The 17,284-nt window shown below is 36.0% G+C and overlaps 1 protein-coding gene across 4 annotated transcripts in view; it reads left to right on the forward strand.

The window, feature by feature from the left end:
- LOC143234901 (nucleobindin-2-like) overlaps positions 1 to 17,284 on the forward strand; it is a 41,039-nt gene that overhangs the window by 13,715 nt on the left and 10,040 nt on the right. For all 4 annotated transcript variants that reach the window (XM_076472594.1, XM_076472596.1, XM_076472593.1 and 1 more), the window contains exons 5-8: positions 10,309 to 10,403; positions 12,560 to 12,745; positions 15,081 to 15,171; positions 16,885 to 16,943. In XM_076472594.1, the coding sequence (XP_076328709.1) occupies positions 10,309 to 10,403; positions 12,560 to 12,745; positions 15,081 to 15,171; positions 16,885 to 16,943 (431 nt within the window). The remainder of the gene's footprint in view (positions 1 to 10,308; positions 10,404 to 12,559; positions 12,746 to 15,080; positions 15,172 to 16,884; positions 16,944 to 17,284) is intronic.

Raw genomic sequence — 17,284 nt, forward strand, 5'->3', positions numbered from 1 at the left:
TCAGTCAGAGCCAACTTGGCTTGGTGGTCAGACAGAGATTGGCCATGATAGGGGTGCTGCTTACCACACCTCATTCAGATTTAGATCTGTTCATGAACTCATCTTTAGAGGGTTAGGGTTCTTACTTTGACTACTGGAAGATTTTACTCTTTGATCGATCAAAGAGTCCTCTCTCTATATTGCCATTCTTGACTTTTTGGTGGTTTGTTGAGCATTGTCCCACTTTTGTCCTCTTCTGACATCTTCACAGAAGCCACTTGTATCACAATTACAGATCTGTACTTTCATATCTTGTTTTTTGTTGTTTTTTTCTGGACACACAGTAACCACTTTGTGGTCTTAGTTTGCTATTTTTCTGGCTTCCTAAATGTGATTATAGATTGATTATCTCATTTCAACAAGATTTTCCTCACAGAATGGTCCCTTGATTCACAGGTGTTTAGTTGGGTGTGTTCTCAGCTGGGAACACCTCATATATGCCTTCACCCACTGGAAGACCAAACATTTTTTGGTCACACTTTCCACACACACAGTAACTTTAGGATGCATTATGTCAAAATTGGAGGGGTCTTCACAGCAATGCTTACTCTCATATTCATCTCATCTTCAGAGATCTATCCTCATTCTAAACCTCTCCATTCCTCTGCCCACTAAATCATGTAACCAATTCCCACTACTCTGATCTTTACTGATACAACCTCTACTACCATTACTTCTTTCTTGGTCTTTATTCTGTCAAACTTGGTAGATATTGTTCATATACAGTCGTGTGAAAAAATTAGGGTACCCAATGAAAGTCTGTGTATTTTTGTAACAATTTTGGATAAATGGATATTTAATCTCAATTGTAACAACACTGAGAGATTAAAGTAATATAACTAAACAATTAAAACTGAAGAAAAGACTTTCCAAGATCTTTTGTGAAATGTATTTCTACAAAAATGCATATTCTAATTGAGGAAAAAGTTAGGACACCCCCACATTTATATCCACTTAAAATGGCTCAACTCGCATACAGGTGTATCACACCACGTGCCCGTGATTAGAAGATCGTTACTCAGCATTGTGAATGAGGCTTGCCCTATTTAAACCTCAGACATTTAGTTTGGTGTGCTCCTGACTGTTGAAGTGAGAGTGAGCACCATGGTGAGAGCAAAAGAGCTGTTTGAGGCCTTCAGAATGAAAAATGTAGCAGCTTATGAGTCTGGTAAGGGATTTAAAAAGACACCAAAAGATTTTGAAATCAGCCATCACACTGTCCGGAAAATAGTCAACAAGTGGAGAGCTTTCAAAACAACTGCCAACATGCCCAGGTCTGGTCGTTCAAGCAAGTTCACCCCGAGAGCAGACCGCAAGATGTTAAAAGAGGTCTCCAAACACCCTAACATGTCATCACGGGACCTACAGCAGGCTCTGGCTTCTGTTAATGTGAAAGTGCATGCCTCTACAATCAGAAAGAGACTGCACAAGTTTAACTTGCATGGGAGGTATGCAAGGAGGAAACCTTTGCTCTCTAAGAGAAACATCAAGGCCAGATTGAAGTTTGCCAGAGAGAATGTAGACAAAGACCAGGACTTCTGGAATAATGTTTTTTGGACAGATGAGTCCAAAATTGAATTATTTGGACACCAGAACAAAGGACAAGTTTGGTGTAAACCAAATACAGCATTCCAGGAAAAGAACCTCATACCAACTGTGAAGCATGGAGGTGTGAGTGTCATAGTTTGGGGCTGCTTTGATGCAGCAGGACCTGGACAGCTCACAATTATAGAATCCACCATGAATTCTACAGTGTATCAGAGGGTGCTTGAGGATCATGTGAGACCATCTGTAAGAAAAGTAAAGCTGAAGCGGAACTGGAACTTGAACACCACAATGACTCAAAACATACCAGTAAATCCACCAAGGACTGGCTGAAAACTAAGAAATCTCAATTATTTAATCCCATTGAGATGCTGTGGGGTGACTTGAAACAGGCTGTACATGCAAGAAACCCCTCAAACATCTCACAGGTGACAGAATTCTGCATTGAGGAGTGGGGCAAACTTTCTTCAGACTGATGTCAGAGACTGGTAGATGGCTACAAGAAGCATCTCACTGCAGTTATTTCAGCCAAAGAGGGTAACACTAGCTATTAAGGGGTAGGGTGTCCTAACTTTTTCCTCAGTTTGAATATGCATTTTTGTAGCATTACATTTACAGAATATGTTGAAAAGTTTTTTCTTCAGTTTTAATTGTTTAGTTATATTCCTATAATCTCTCAGTGTTGTTAAAATTGAGATTAAATATCTATATATCCAAAAATGTTACAAAAATACACAGGCTTTCTTAGGGTGTCCTAATTTTCTCACATGACTGTAGATGTCATCACACACTGTCTTCTCGCATGGCTTTTGTCAGACCCATTGTCTCATCCCAGGAACTGTCTCCACATATTGCATCTTTCTTTTACTGATCCATTAGACCTTCTTCCATGTCCGTTTACTGCATGCAGTAGTATACTTTCTCCTTTTAGCCTTTTTGAAATGATTTATATCCTTCCCACCCTTCCTTTCTCATTTTTCACCTGGTTGTTGGACAAGGATTTGTCCACTTCAACTGTGCCTAACTATTGGGTGGCCTTATTGAATGCCTTCTGTTCCTCCAGGTTTCACCTGGTTTTGTTTTCCCATGTCATTTCCCTCCTTTTCCACTCCCCCTCGGTGTGGATTCCTGTACGTGGTGAGGGGATCTCCCAGGGAAGGTTCTGTTCTTTCAGTTTACCTCCTCTGGGATCTAAAATTCTACCTATGTGTTTGCCATGCGTGGCGGCCCGTGAAGGGGAGGAGATGATCCTGGTGGTTGAGGGGTCCAACCCTAACACACTACTTTGGCCTTGAATTCCTGTAGACGGGAAGCCTTTAGGTGGCCCTCCTTGGGTCAGTCGGCTGGTCCACTTGGGCTAGAGTCTACCAAGTACCAGTGTTGGAAGTTCTCAACAGGTGTTGTGGACATTGTGTCTGATGCTGGTCTTTGAGTATAGTGCTCACGAAACCCTGGCGTTGCTGCAGTGTCCTTGTATGACATTGTAGTGCGTCCCCTCATAGGGCTCCATGGTGGGTGGGGTCAGTGGGTACCAAAATTTTCCTTTTTCCTATGGATCCTCCTACAAAAAATTTAAATAAAATAGTGAAAAACAGACAATAGGTAAACGACCATGCCTTCAAGACTCTGAACAGCAATCTTCAACATCTGTAACACACGTATTTCATTTTCTTATATTACATTCTCTTTCAGAAAAACCTTTAAGGTAAATGTCCCCCTTATTCATTCAGAAGGGACTAGAGGGTCTTGCTGGCTCTCCAAAGTCAGTAAAGAAGCTTCAATCTGGTGACATATTGGTTGAAACATCCACATCCCAACACAGTGAACTCCTCTTGAATTCAAAGGCAATTGGGAATGTACCTATTGAGGTGACCCCTCATGCTACCTTGAATTCATTACAAGGAGTTATTGTTGAGAGGGATTTGAAGAACGTTCCTTAGTCAAGAGATTCTTTCTAGTCTCTCCACTCAAGGAGTTTCTGCAGTGAGGTGCATCTCCACTCGCAAAGATGGAGTTACACTGCCAACAAATACCCTCATTTTAACATTTACTTCACCACGTGCACCTGCCACTATCAAGGCAGGTTATCTAAATTGCAAGGTACGGCCATTGGTCCCAAACCCTCTACGATGTTTCCAATGTCAAAGGTTCGGCCACTCAAAGACGTCGTGTCGTGGTTCCCTGACATGTGCTCATTGTGGTGACAAGGACCACGATGCCTGTGAGTGTGACACGGGCCTACATTGTGTCAACTGCAATGGTTCTCACCCTTCCTACTTTCGTTCTTTCCCAAAATGGTTGTAGGAAAAATAGGTGCAGCATTTGAAAACGACTCATAACATTAGTTATCCTGAGGCTCGGAAATTGCTGTTCACCACTCCATCTTGGACATATGCTGCTGCACTTCGTTCCACAACTACAGTGGGAGTGCAGACAGATCTCTCTGTGCCTCCAAGAGAATCGTTTTCAAAAAATGAAAAGCCTTTTGACCTCCATGGTTAAAAAGGTTGATGAATCGACTTCTACACCCATCTCTGTTCCTCCCATACATTTCAAAAAACCTCAAGATCCACATCCTTTGGTTTCAAATACAGGCATTTCTTCTGATACGTTTTTTTTTCCCACATCAAGATGCAAAACAATCATTCATTCACGTCCTCAGTCACTGGAATCCCTTTCCAACAACAAAGACCTGCCCAATCATCCCAGAACAGGATTCGTGGAGGTAAATAGACCTCCTCCAAATAAGGATGGTAAGGAAAAATGATGTGGTCGTAAACAGAAGGGTTCTCCAGCCACTTTGCCTTCCCGTCATTAAAAATGGCCACCTTGATACAATGGAACTGTCGAAGTTTACGTTCTAATCTGGATGATATCAAAACACTGATTGCTTCCTACCATCCTGTATGTCTTTTCTTACAAGAAACATTTCTAAAACCTGCTGATACAGTCACCATTCAGCAGTTTTCTCTGTACAGAAATGATAAGCTGTGTGATGGATGAGTACATGGAGGGGTGGCACTATTGTTCGATCAGTATGTGCCCACCCTGTCTTTGTCACTCAACACACCCTTCAAGGCTGTAGTCATCAGTGTTTCCTTGGGTCATACCATCACTGTTTGTTCTCTCTACCTGTGCCCTGAAGAGACATATGATCAATCAGACCGTGATGCTCTCGTTGAACAGTTGCCGTCTCCATTTTTAATCCTGGGGGGCTTTAATGGACATCATCCCCTTTGGGGAAGTGCTGTTTTTGATAGGAGAGGGTCCCTCTGTAGAGCGTATGCTCTCTGACCACAGTCTTTCTCTTTTTAATACTGGTTCTTCCACTTATTTTCACACACCTAGTCAGTCCTTTTCTGCTGTTGATCTCTCGGTTTGCTCCCCTTCATTATTCACCCATTTTTCATGGAGGGTTTTCAATAATCCACTAGGCAGTGATCATTTTCCTACGCTTTTGAGAGAGACTGGCCGTGGTCGATGCCATCCTACCCGCATGCTCCGGTGGAAGCTGGATCAGGCAGACTGGTCCACTTTCATTGCTCTCACAGAACTTGATCCTGCCATCAATAGACGACTGTGTGGCAGCAGTAACTGATTGTATTATACAAGCAGCTGCTCAGTGTATTCCTAAAACCTCAACATGTTTTCCACGATATCCTCATTTGTGGTGTAAACCTGCTTGTCACTTGGCATGGAAGGCTCAAAAATGGGCCTGGAATCCTTTCCGTAGATATCCCACACTTTCGAACCACATCGCTTTCCAATGGGCCCATGCACATGCCAGCTGGGTAAGACATCAAAGCTAGAAGGAATCTTGGGTTAAGTTCACAACTATCATATCTTCTACTGCCAGTTCTAAGGTCATATGGGACAGGATTCGAAAAGTCAGTGGAAACTACAATTCTGTCCCCCCTCTCGATCTTACTCTGTGATGGCCAAGAGGTAGCTGATGTCCAGAGCATCTCTGATACTCTAAATGAAAGCTTTTGCTGGGTATCTAGCACTTCTGCTTGTTCCTCCACCTTCTTGGCCATCAAGACTCAGGCAGAGCGTTCAACTCTTTCCTTTCGAACTGACTGTCTCTTTGACTATAATTGTCCCTTTACACTGGTGGAACTGAAAATGGCCCTTCATCGGTCTGGCAGTACATCTGTTGGACCTGATGATCTACACTATGACATGCTGCGCTATCTCTCTCCTGCTACTCTTGATATTCTTCTAATTGTCTTTAACTGGATCTGGCAGGAGAATGTTTTTCCTAATGCTGGCACCAGGCTATTATCTTACCTTTCTTTAAGCCTGGGAAAGATCCCAAGATTCCTTCAAACTACCATCCAATTGCTTTGACGTGCTGTCTCTGTAAGACCTTAGAGAGGATGGTTAATGCTTGTCTTGTTTGGTTCCTCGAATCAAACAACCTCCTCTCGCTCACTCAGTGTGGGTTCCAACGACAGCACTCCACCACAGACAACCTAATTCGACTTGAAACATCAATCAGAGAAGCCTTTCTCAAAAGCCAACATCTTGTGTCAATATTCTTTGACATTGAGAAGGCTTATGACACGACATGGAGGTATGGCTTTTTTCAAGACCTCCATGTATGGGTTATATGGCTATTTACCCATGTTTATTGAAAATTTTAATGGACAGAAGATTCCAAGTTCGTGTGGGTTCGACACTTTCCCGTTCTTTTGTACAGGAACTTGGGGTCCCTCAGGGCTGGTGTTTTGAGTGTCACACTTTACAGTATGAAGACAAATGCCATCACTGAACAACTCCCTCTCACTGTTGCGAATGGGCTGTATGTCGATGACTTTCACATCTCATGTCAGTCGTCAAACATGAGATATATTGAGCGGCAGCGACAAACTGCCCTCAATCATGTACTGAAGTGGACTACGGTGAATGGTTTTAATTTTTCTCTCTCTAAAACCGTTTGTATGCACTTTTGCCACCAACGGGGTATTTACCCTGATCCTGAACTTTGTATCAGTGAAGTTTCGCTGCCAGTGGTCCCTGAGACCAAGTTCTTGGGGCTTATCTTTGACTGTAAGCTGACCTTTTGTAACACTTAAAGCAGCTACAGGACAAATGCACAAGAGCACTGAACATCCTCTGTGTCTTCTCTACCGCCAGTTTGGGAGCAGATCGATGTTCTATGTTAAAGATATATCGTGTTCTTATTCGATCAAAACTCGACCATGGATCAATGGTCTATGGTTCTGCCAGACCCTCAGCCTTAAAGATGCTGGACCCCATTCATCATTAAGGTCTTCTACTCTGCACTGGTTACTTTCTGCACCTCCCCAGTTCAAAGCTTATATGTAGAATCTCAAGAACCTTTTCTGGACCTTCACCGTTTGCAATTGTCTTTACTATATTCTTCGAAACTTCATTCCTTACTAAAGCATCCCACCTGGGGATGTGTTTTCCTTCCTCAGTGGCCATACGTTTTCAGAACAGATGATCTGCCATTGCTCCTTTTGGCCTTCACATCCAGGCGCAATTGGATGAATTGGGTCTGTCCTTGGATAACATTGCAGAATTCACTGGTCAGCCCATCCCACCATGGCTTATTACAGCCCCCAAATGTGACCTTTCTTTAAGTCATCTGAAAAAGGCGGATACTCCTAATTGGAAGTACTGTCTTTTATTTACTGAACATCTTTCGAACAGTCATTCCATTCCAATTTATATGGATGGTTCCAATTCAGGTAATTCTGTGGGCTCTGCCATGGTTTGTTGTGATTTGGTGGTTGCGTGCAGAATCCCCTCTACAGCTTTTGTGTTCACTGCTGAACTGTATGCCATATCTCTTGCCCTGGATCATATTGAAGCTGAAGAGTACTCAAACTGCACTATTTATACTGACTTGCTTAGTTCTGGCCCTGGAATCGCTTCACGTTGGCTCACACCCTGTTCTTGCTGATATTCAAAACTGACTGGCCCATTTCTCATTAACATCTACTTCTATTTAGTTTTTCTGGATACCAGGCCATGTTGGTATTCGCGGGAACGAGCTTGTAGACACGGCAGCTAAATCTATCTGCTCTGGCACTATCACCACTCTGCCTATTCCATACATGGACTATGGTCCTGTATTCAAGGCTCAGCTCTGTGCCAGCTGGCAGTCCACTTGGAGCGAGCAACATGACAACAAGCTTTTTCAAATAAAACCCTATATTGGGCTTTGGCCGTCTAACTTCCGTAAGGTTCGGAAGGAGGAAGTTGTTCTGACTAGACTATGCATTGGTTACAATTTTTCAACTCATTGTTTTCTTTTATCTGGAACTGTTGCACCAGTGTGTAGTTTGTGTAACACTCAAATCACTGTAAGCCACATTTTACTTTCTTGCCATTGTTACGTCTCTTAACGATGGCACTATTTTAAACATGTTCTGTCCCAGGGTTTGCCTGTAGCATTGGACAGTGTTATTGGTAATGGTGACACTGTCCACCTTGATAAAGTTTTCAGTTATTGAATGGCCATTAATCTTTTTAGTCTCATTTAAGTGTTGGATATTTATTCATTACACCTTTTTAATTGTGGTTCCCTTTTCAGAGTCTCAATCTCTCTAGTTCAATTTGAAATTGGAAAATGTCCAGAACATTAAATAACTCGACACCAGGACTGGAGAGGCCAACTTCAGGTGACTAATGCTGCTGTTTGAACTATCCATTAGTCGTCCTGGCGAGTTGTTATTACAATTTTGCTGCACGTCTTTTAACACTTTTATTACATTACCTTTTAGTACTGGCCATAATGACACATAACCTGGAACAGGACTGGAAAGACCAACTTCAGGTGACTGACGGTGGTTCTTGTACTTACCTGTTAGTCTTCCTGGCAGGTTATGATCATTACCATTCTGCTACAGGAAGTCCTTTACAACTTTGTAGACTGGATGTCAACATTGGTTTTATGCCATTTTCTGTTTTTAATTGCTGTTTTGTTTTTACCTTCATTTCCTTTTATGAATTTTACTACATTCACTTTACTTTTACCTTTTTTCTGGGCATTTGGGGAATTATTATTACAATTTTGCTACATGTCTTTTAAAACTTTTATTATTTTACCTTTTGGTAATGGCTGTTATGACACATAACCCGGAACCAGGACTGGAAAGACCAACTTCAGGTGACTGACGTTGGTTCTTGTACTTACCTGTTAGTCTTCCTGGCGGGTTATGTTCATTACCATTTTCTAGAGAAAGTTCTTTACAACTTCTCTTGCTCTGCTTTCTCTCTTAACATTGTGGACTAGATGTCAACATTGGTGTTATGCTTTTTCTGTTTTTCAATGATGTTTTGTGTTACCTTCATTTCCTTTTGTGTATTTTACTACATTTAATTTATTTTTACCTTTTTAACGGACGTTTGGCACAGATAGTCTAGCTGCTTTGTGCCATAAAACATTAATCAATCAATCAACCTTTTCCATTCCTTTCAAATCATGTGTTCTCCTTTGAGTTTCCTTATTGGAATCTAGTTTGTTCCTTCCTTCATACCTTTCTCATCTTCCCATTAGATATTTGTCTTTGTGATACATCAGTCATTTCTCCTTCAAGACCTGTTTCTTTCTCCTCCTTACTTATGAATGTTGTAGATCAGATATTTACACCTTTAATGTCACCTACTTCATCTGCTATTCCTCTTGTGTCATTTTACATCCCAAACAATTTTTCCTCCCTCAGATCTATGCTGCATATGAAGGATGTTGAGCTTTCACCTCCACTTCCTTACCTTCCTTCTCCCACTGATACTCCCATTATTACCTTCATTGTCTAGTTTATTCCTTAGGGTGTTATATAAAGTGTCCTGTCTGCTTTTGGGCATCATTTTCCCAGTTTTTATTCCCAGAAGCCATTCCATTTCTTGTGGACTGTCTTCTGTTATGCTAATCATTTGGGTTTGAAAATTCATTAGGTGGGTGCTTTCAGACTTATCCACATAAAATCATTTTCTTCACAATATTTCTTCTTTTCAAATTCATCATATCCTTGGTTGCTTACCTTCCCTGACCTTTTAAGAAAAGCATTCAGGCTACCTATTCCAGAAATAGTGCAGTTCCCCATAAGTGCACTTTGTTTTCCTCTTAGAGCATACTGGGTGGTTACTTTCAATTTGGTTTCAATTTTGTGTGTCTGTACCAGCTCCTTTATCTTTATGTGGCATTCTATCTTTGTGTGAGAAGAGGTGAGACCGTATCATAAGTAAACACTTTTCTTACTTTGAAAATGTATTACTGATTCTTTTCTCTGCTCACACACTACTTACCCTTCTTTCCCACTGCTAGTGTTCTTCTTTTGGAGCCTGCCAATTCTGGAAAGAAAAGATTGAGTGGGAATGGCATGGACATTTAGTTACTCCAATACAGATGGCACAATACTGCTGTTAGAAAATAGTCACATTGTATGTGCATGTTCAGAAATGGTGTGAAATTGAGATGTATAAAGTGGTGCACTGATTGTGAACATTTTTAGCAATGCTTAGAGGGCAGAAGAAAAGACAGGCATCAGAAATACATTTTCAGTGTAAGAAAAATGTAGACTTTTATTATCATTTTTAATAGAAGGCTATAGTTAGGAAAACTAGTTATACTTAATTTATTTTTGTAATTGTGTCCTGAATTTACTTCAAAAGTTGTTAATGCTATTTGTTTTTTGTTTTTTTTTGTAAATTTTAATTACACAGTATTTATATTTGTTGCATTTACTACAGGTTTTAAGAGAAAAAATATTAAGGTTCCTGTTCATATTGATCCATCAAATGCACATACATTTGAAGAAGAGGACTTGAAGAGGTTGATTCAGACAGTAAGTAGGATTTAATTTTTACACGAAGTGTAACCCGTAATCAGGTATGTGTAAAATTACACACACATAATTGAGAGAGCACACATACAAAACTCTACATAAGTATTACTTGTACTTATCCATATGGATCAGGATTAGAGCATATGTCATAATTTTTTGTTCTTATATTCATAATTTTATTAAACCACTGTTTTATGGATGTACAGGGCTTTTGTAAATACTTGAACTTTTCATGATTTTAATTATATATTCTAATAAAATGTGTTGTACACCTGTTGTAATTTTTTTAGATCTTCTTAAACCAATTAACCTACAAAATAGTTTTTAGTAATATAACCCCCTCCCCCCAGTGGTTTTGGTACCTGCAGTGGGCAGTGTACAGGTAGCTTGTTGTGTAGCTTTGTGCTTAATTACAAACAAACAAGTATTATATATTGTTTAATTTCTTAGTTTTAAAAAATTAACCCTTCAAATGCAGGCAGATGAAATTACCATCTCGTTGACTAGGGAATGACATTTATACAACAAAAATACAGGAACTGTGTGCATTTCTCACAAATCCTCATAAGATATTGTGAAAACTTGTAAGTACTTTGTAAACAAAGAATGTCATTATTCTAATAATGTTTTTCTAATGAAAATGTTCTTTATCTGTAGTAGTTATTTGCACTCAGGCTGTTAAAACAGTTCAACGAGTGCAAGGTGATTTTCATTTTTAAGTATATAAATACTTGTCTTCAACTTACAGTTTCCATATTTTATTTGCTTAACTTCTGAACCTTCTAGATAAATATTAAAAGGTTTTTAAGGTAAATGTTTGTATTTTATTTTTCATTTTCTTTATCATATCACTAACTCTAACTGCTATAATCAATATACAATACAATGAAATGATTAAAATTACACAATAAAAAGCATGCATAGCTTTTGGTTTTTTGAAGAATATCTTTAAAGGTTTTTATCTTGTTTATATTTTATTATTTCAAGTCTTTTCTGTAGTTAATTTTTAATGTTATATTTTCATTTCTTGTCCTTTGCTATTTACTAATTTTCATTTTAACACAAGTCGATGGTGCCTTCAAGACATGTTAGTTTCTTTTGAAGACATGCTCAAACCTCTAGCAAAATTTTCATTCATTACATAGTGTTCTAAGGCTTGAGAACAGATGCAAAGTATAATGTATATTTTAAAAAAATCTAAACCTTGTAAAACATAACTAATACATTATTAATTAATTAAGATCTAAATACAATTTAAACTGTATTTTTAACTATAACATATTTAGATAAGAAACAGTTAGGTTTTATAGTTAATCAGTAATACTACATTCAGTTAGATGTACTCTGTCATGATGACTTGATGGTAATTTCAAAATAACCATTGTTAGATTACATTGTAGAATGAACTCTTTCTAATGATTATATATGTGTGTATGTAATGTAATTAACCATTTATTTAGGGTTATGTAAAGTTCTTGAGTGAGTGTTGTTTTACAAGATACAAGAATAAAAACTTTAATGAAAGATAATAAAGAATAAACTGACATCTATAAATTAACATTTTTTCTAGTTTTATTTATGTTATGTTTTGGGCAGAAACTCAATAAAGTCTGTGTTACAATAAAATTAAACTCAGAAAAAACTGACAACTATGATAACAAATAAGTAATACCATATTGAATGGCCCTCTGTAAAAGGTCATGGTGTGTGCACTTTGAGCCCAATCTGTGCATATAGAGTTAATGGCTTTCATTAATTATTAGAGAGAGTAGCTAGGTGATAGTACATAAAGCAGTTTTTGAAGAAGTTATTCTGCTCTATCTTTAATGTTATCTTCATTAATGATATTAGTTAAAATGTTCAATATATGTATACTTTTTATTATTATGAAGATTTTTTTTGTACTGCTAATAGCAAAGGTACACAGATAATGAAACAATGCACTCTAATCATTATAAATAATAATAGTGTCTTATTTAGCTACATTCATTACTGGGTGAATTGTTATTTCTGTGTCAGAAATTAATTGTAATTAACAGAAATGTAGAATGTTTTGCTTGTTAAATTTGGTTATGGTTAATTTACTAATAAATCATCTTTAGTGGTTTGACATTCCAAACCATTAATAAATTTGCCACTAAACAATTTTTAACTAGGCTACGAAAGACTTAGAAGAACTGGATCGTAAGAGACGTGAAGAATTTAAGCGTTATGAAATGGAAAAGGAATACCAGTACAGGGAATCACTGAAAAATTTAACAGAATCTGAAAAAAAAGAAGCTGAAAGTAAACATGAAGAGAAGAAAAATAAACATAAAGAACATCCAAGAGTCAATCACCCTGTAAGTCGACTATTATTATATGTAAAACAGCTTTTTCTTGATTTTTGATATCTTATTGGAGAAAAAATTATTCATTTAATTGTTTCCTGCCTTGCATAATGAGTATACATGCAGTATTAAATTTTCACATTTACCTTTCAGTAATTTAAGCTGTCATAGTAATTGTACTAAAACTTCTCCTTGGCATTGGCATGTGGTCCTGTCAGATATGGTTTGATTAACTAGAGATGATTCAAGATGTATCAAAAAACTTATTTTTAATTTAAAATGCTTAAATTTTGTAGTTTCAATGATGGTTAAATATAGATCAATTAGCAAGAGTGGCCACTAGAGGTACTAATGGGAATTATCCAGTTTGATGTTTCATTACTTGAGGTACACATACAGATTATGTACTTTCAATCATTACTGGCATACTTAGAACAAAAACAGAAGGACAGACTTTCAGGATACACACTTCTATTAAGTGAGATGTTTTACTTCACATTTTACTTATTGCTTTTTGATTAACAGAAAAAAGTCAAATGGAAAATGAAATGTTATCTGAATAATCAAGTCCAGTAAACATGAATAATTTTATTTTTATGTATTTCCATCTTTATATTGCCACTGGCATATTTCAGGAAAAACACTTTCATAAACCACTTGCCATGCATTGCATAGGAACATCTGCTAGTATTATTAATTGATGGGTATTAGATTCAAGTGAAAGATATGATTGTTTCTGTAAACTTAAAAAATGCTGCCCCATGGACCCAAGACAGAGGATGTGACCCAACAAAGTGGTTGCTCATTAAGTATACAATCCTTTAAGGCATTTAAACCATTGGAAAATAAAATAAAAGTCTTAAACTTTATGTATTTGAAATATTTCATCAAATTACAGAACTATAAAATTCTGGTGAGAGCTAGAAGTAAACAATTGGATAAACTTAATGTGTTGATTGATACTTGAAACTTAAAAAATTGAGGAAAAACAAGACAACTGTACATTTCACAAATAGCTTTATTTATAACCCTGGTTTTCCCTGTAAAAGCATCATGAAGTTTTTTGTTTTTGTTAACATCTCGAGATGACAGTTAGGTAAAAATTCTTATAGGAAATCCTGATAAAATGATATTCAAATTGTGTAAAATGATGTGATAAAAATTTTTTGGTTTATAGTTTAAAATTTGATATTCCTAATAGGCTTAAGTTTTACTTATTTTGTACAATTTGGAAACTTTTTGCAGATACTGTTATGTCATCTGATATGGAACAGTTTAGGATAATCCTTCAGTAACATTAAAATTCACATCAGAGGCATAACTCTGATTGCTTTTAATAATTACTATAGTAATTATAAACATTTCTTAAATTTAAGTTCAAAAGAATTTGAAGCTTTAAAGAATATTGGCAAAAAGTTATAGTATTGTCAATCCAAGTCGGACAAATAGAATTGTATTGTAATTTTAGATAAAAGTGATTATTTACATAAAGCAGAAAAAAATTGTGGTTCTACTAATATTGTAAAGTTGCATCATGATCCTACTGATAAAATGGAAGCAAAATTTCAATGATATGTATAGAAACTGAAGAAAAACAACATTCTTAATGAAAAACAGTGTTTGAATGTTAGTTCATTTGGAAATCATCCTGGAATTTTTTTTAAGAATTACCAAAAATTCACAAAGAAGAATGTTTTCTCATGAAATACAACAGTTGAAATAATGTAGAATATATTAGTTGTGAATATATTTATTGTATACAAATATACCAGTAGAAGAAACCATACAGTTGAGTGCTGATTTGATGTACAATGACAATTCCAGTGCAGTGAATATTCCAAAATATGACCTTTTAGTGGCAAAGTCACTAGAAAATTTTGTGATCTCCATCTCTTGTCAGTCTATTTTAAGTTTTCATTAAAATAGTGGTTGGAAAACTACCCACAACAGTATAAACTACTGTATTATCACAAGTATTTTGATGATACTTTTACCATTTTCAAGAATTTCAAATTTTGCCCAATAGGTTTGGGCATGACTATTAAGATAAACTAATTTCATCATAAAGCAAGTATTAATTATAAAACTGTATCATTTAGCATGTGGGATTCTTTGGCTAACTTGGCATTTTTAAACAAAAGGTTAAGATTTAAAAGGTAGCTCATGAAAATTGAAAAATAAAAAGTATTGAGGGAACATCATAATAAACCACATAAAACTAGTTTTACGAAACTTCACCTTTCAGAAATCCTGACAGATGTATATAGTGGTGTATATGAGGTTTTGTGATGTAATATAATAATTTTAATACTAATTAAATGTTTAAAGCATTCAAATTATTTTCTAGGGCAGTAAACCTCAACTGGAACAAGTGTGGGAAGAAAAAGATCACATGCCCAGAGAGGAGTTTGACCCCAAAGTGTTTTTTTCTATGCATGGTAAGTAATAACAAAAACTCTCCTCTCCCACCCTTCAAAAAATAATACAGTTCTCTTTTAAAACTACGGAAAACATGCAATCTTTCAGCAACTTAATATTTAAAACATCACTTTAAAACATAAAAAAAATCATTTTGGAATAAAATACACAAGATTTTGTAGATATAAAATTACTTAAATATGGCACATTTTTGGCATGTTATTAAACATTAAATCATAAATAACTAAAAGTTAAATAAAAATTCTGGTAATGTGAGAGGCCTGTTAAGACATAAGAAAAACAGTGGCCTGAATTTTCCATGTTATAAGTTTTTTCTGTTAATTTGACCTTCCACACTGTTCATAATCTTGTTAACTCTACTGATGCAGGCTTGGACTTTTTAACTGACATTGCAACCACCAGGTACCCATGAAAGCATTCATGGGTTAACTTATTGTAGTAAGTGTATCTTCACAAAATATGGCAAGACTGACTATTCTGAGTGCATATGATTTTCTTGTCAAAATCAAAAATACTTTTTCATATTAAAGTTTCAGATTTTATTTCCATAAAATAAAACCTCTTAAATTAATATAAAAAGTTGTTTTTCAGTAAACTTCTGTTTTATTTACAAGAAAATGTACCTATCTCCATTGATGGAAAAAATGAAGGTTAATCGATCAATATAGATTATTTTGTGGCCTTTAAAAGAGTTAATTGTGTTGCATTCTTATTGTTGAAATTTATCACCATCAATTTATCAGACACCTGCAGTAAAGAATTTGCCCCACAAAACTTGACAGTAGCAACAAGTCTTTGGGCTTCTTATAACAAGGCATAAACAGAAGCCATTTAATATGACTGTTTCAAGCTATAAAACGCTAATACTTTATCAGGAGAATGTATGCTGGATAGAAAACATTAAATACCTTAAGCAGTTGTGCTATAACTATACAAGCTTAATTTTTTTTTAAATCACAAAAATAAGGGGTTTAACCAAACCTCCTTGCATATATGCATGACATCAGAAAGAATTATTGAAACATTTGTGAAGTAAAGGATGTAATACAGGGTGTGGCAAGTCTCACTTTCAGATTTATATCTGTCAAAAAAGAAGATTGAAGGGTTTGAAAATTAGATTATGCCCAGAGTAAGACACCATAGAGGGGTAATGAAAAATTAGAAAATGGACAAGTTGAAGCAAACAAATGTGTCATAACAGAGAAGGGGTAATTGAAAATTTATTTAGATAGGTCATTTTGAAATTAAGAAAATAAAATTTAAATAACGTTAAAAGTTGATTAATTAACTACATTTTAATGCCAAGTTTATTTATATAGATTTATTATAAAATAATTCAAAATTAAATTTTGGATATAATTCTATAAAACATCCTGACATGCCCTTTGGCCTACATGAAAGGTTGTATTACACATGATGTGGACCTTTTCCTGCATCCCAGTATAACTATTTGAAAGGTCTAATTGCATGTAATGTACATTTTGTTATACCACCAAAAATAACTTTGTGAAAGGTGCTATTACACATGGTGTAAACGTATTTTTGTACTGCCCAATATAAATTTGTGAAAGGGGCTCTTACAATGTTTAGTCTTCCTTACTGTATTCTACAAACAATTATGTTCAGTTGTACTTACACTTTCTCAAACTTTTTTTTTATGTTTAACTTCAGTTTTTAGTATTTTATTTCATGAGAATTATTTTCCTTTGTAGACATTAATGGAGATGGTTATTTGGATGAAGATGAAGTGGAAGCCATTTTAAATTTAGAAGTAAGTAATTTTGATAGTTTGCAGGATATTTGTGGTGATATGACAACTATGTTTTCAACTGAGTAGGTTAACCAGTTTTTCTCAGAATCATTCTAATTAAGGCCTTGTGAATGAATGAACTGTTCCTCATGTTTTATTTTTAGTGTGATTTCAAGCTATTTATTTTAAGAGCGTATGTAATTACTTTCTAGTTGCATTTTATTATTTTATGTAAGAAATGTAATTTACATCCTGAAAGACTTTATAATTCCTAAGATTTTATCACTTAATTACTGCATAGTGTTAATATAATCCATGTTTTTGGAAAAATAATGACAGTTGATGTATGGTATTTTTGCAAA

The sequence above is a fragment of the Tachypleus tridentatus genome, chromosome 12 (assembly GCF_004210375.1).
Source record: "Tachypleus tridentatus isolate NWPU-2018 chromosome 12, ASM421037v1, whole genome shotgun sequence".
Classification (NCBI taxonomy): domain Eukaryota; kingdom Metazoa; phylum Arthropoda; class Merostomata; order Xiphosura; family Limulidae; genus Tachypleus; species Tachypleus tridentatus.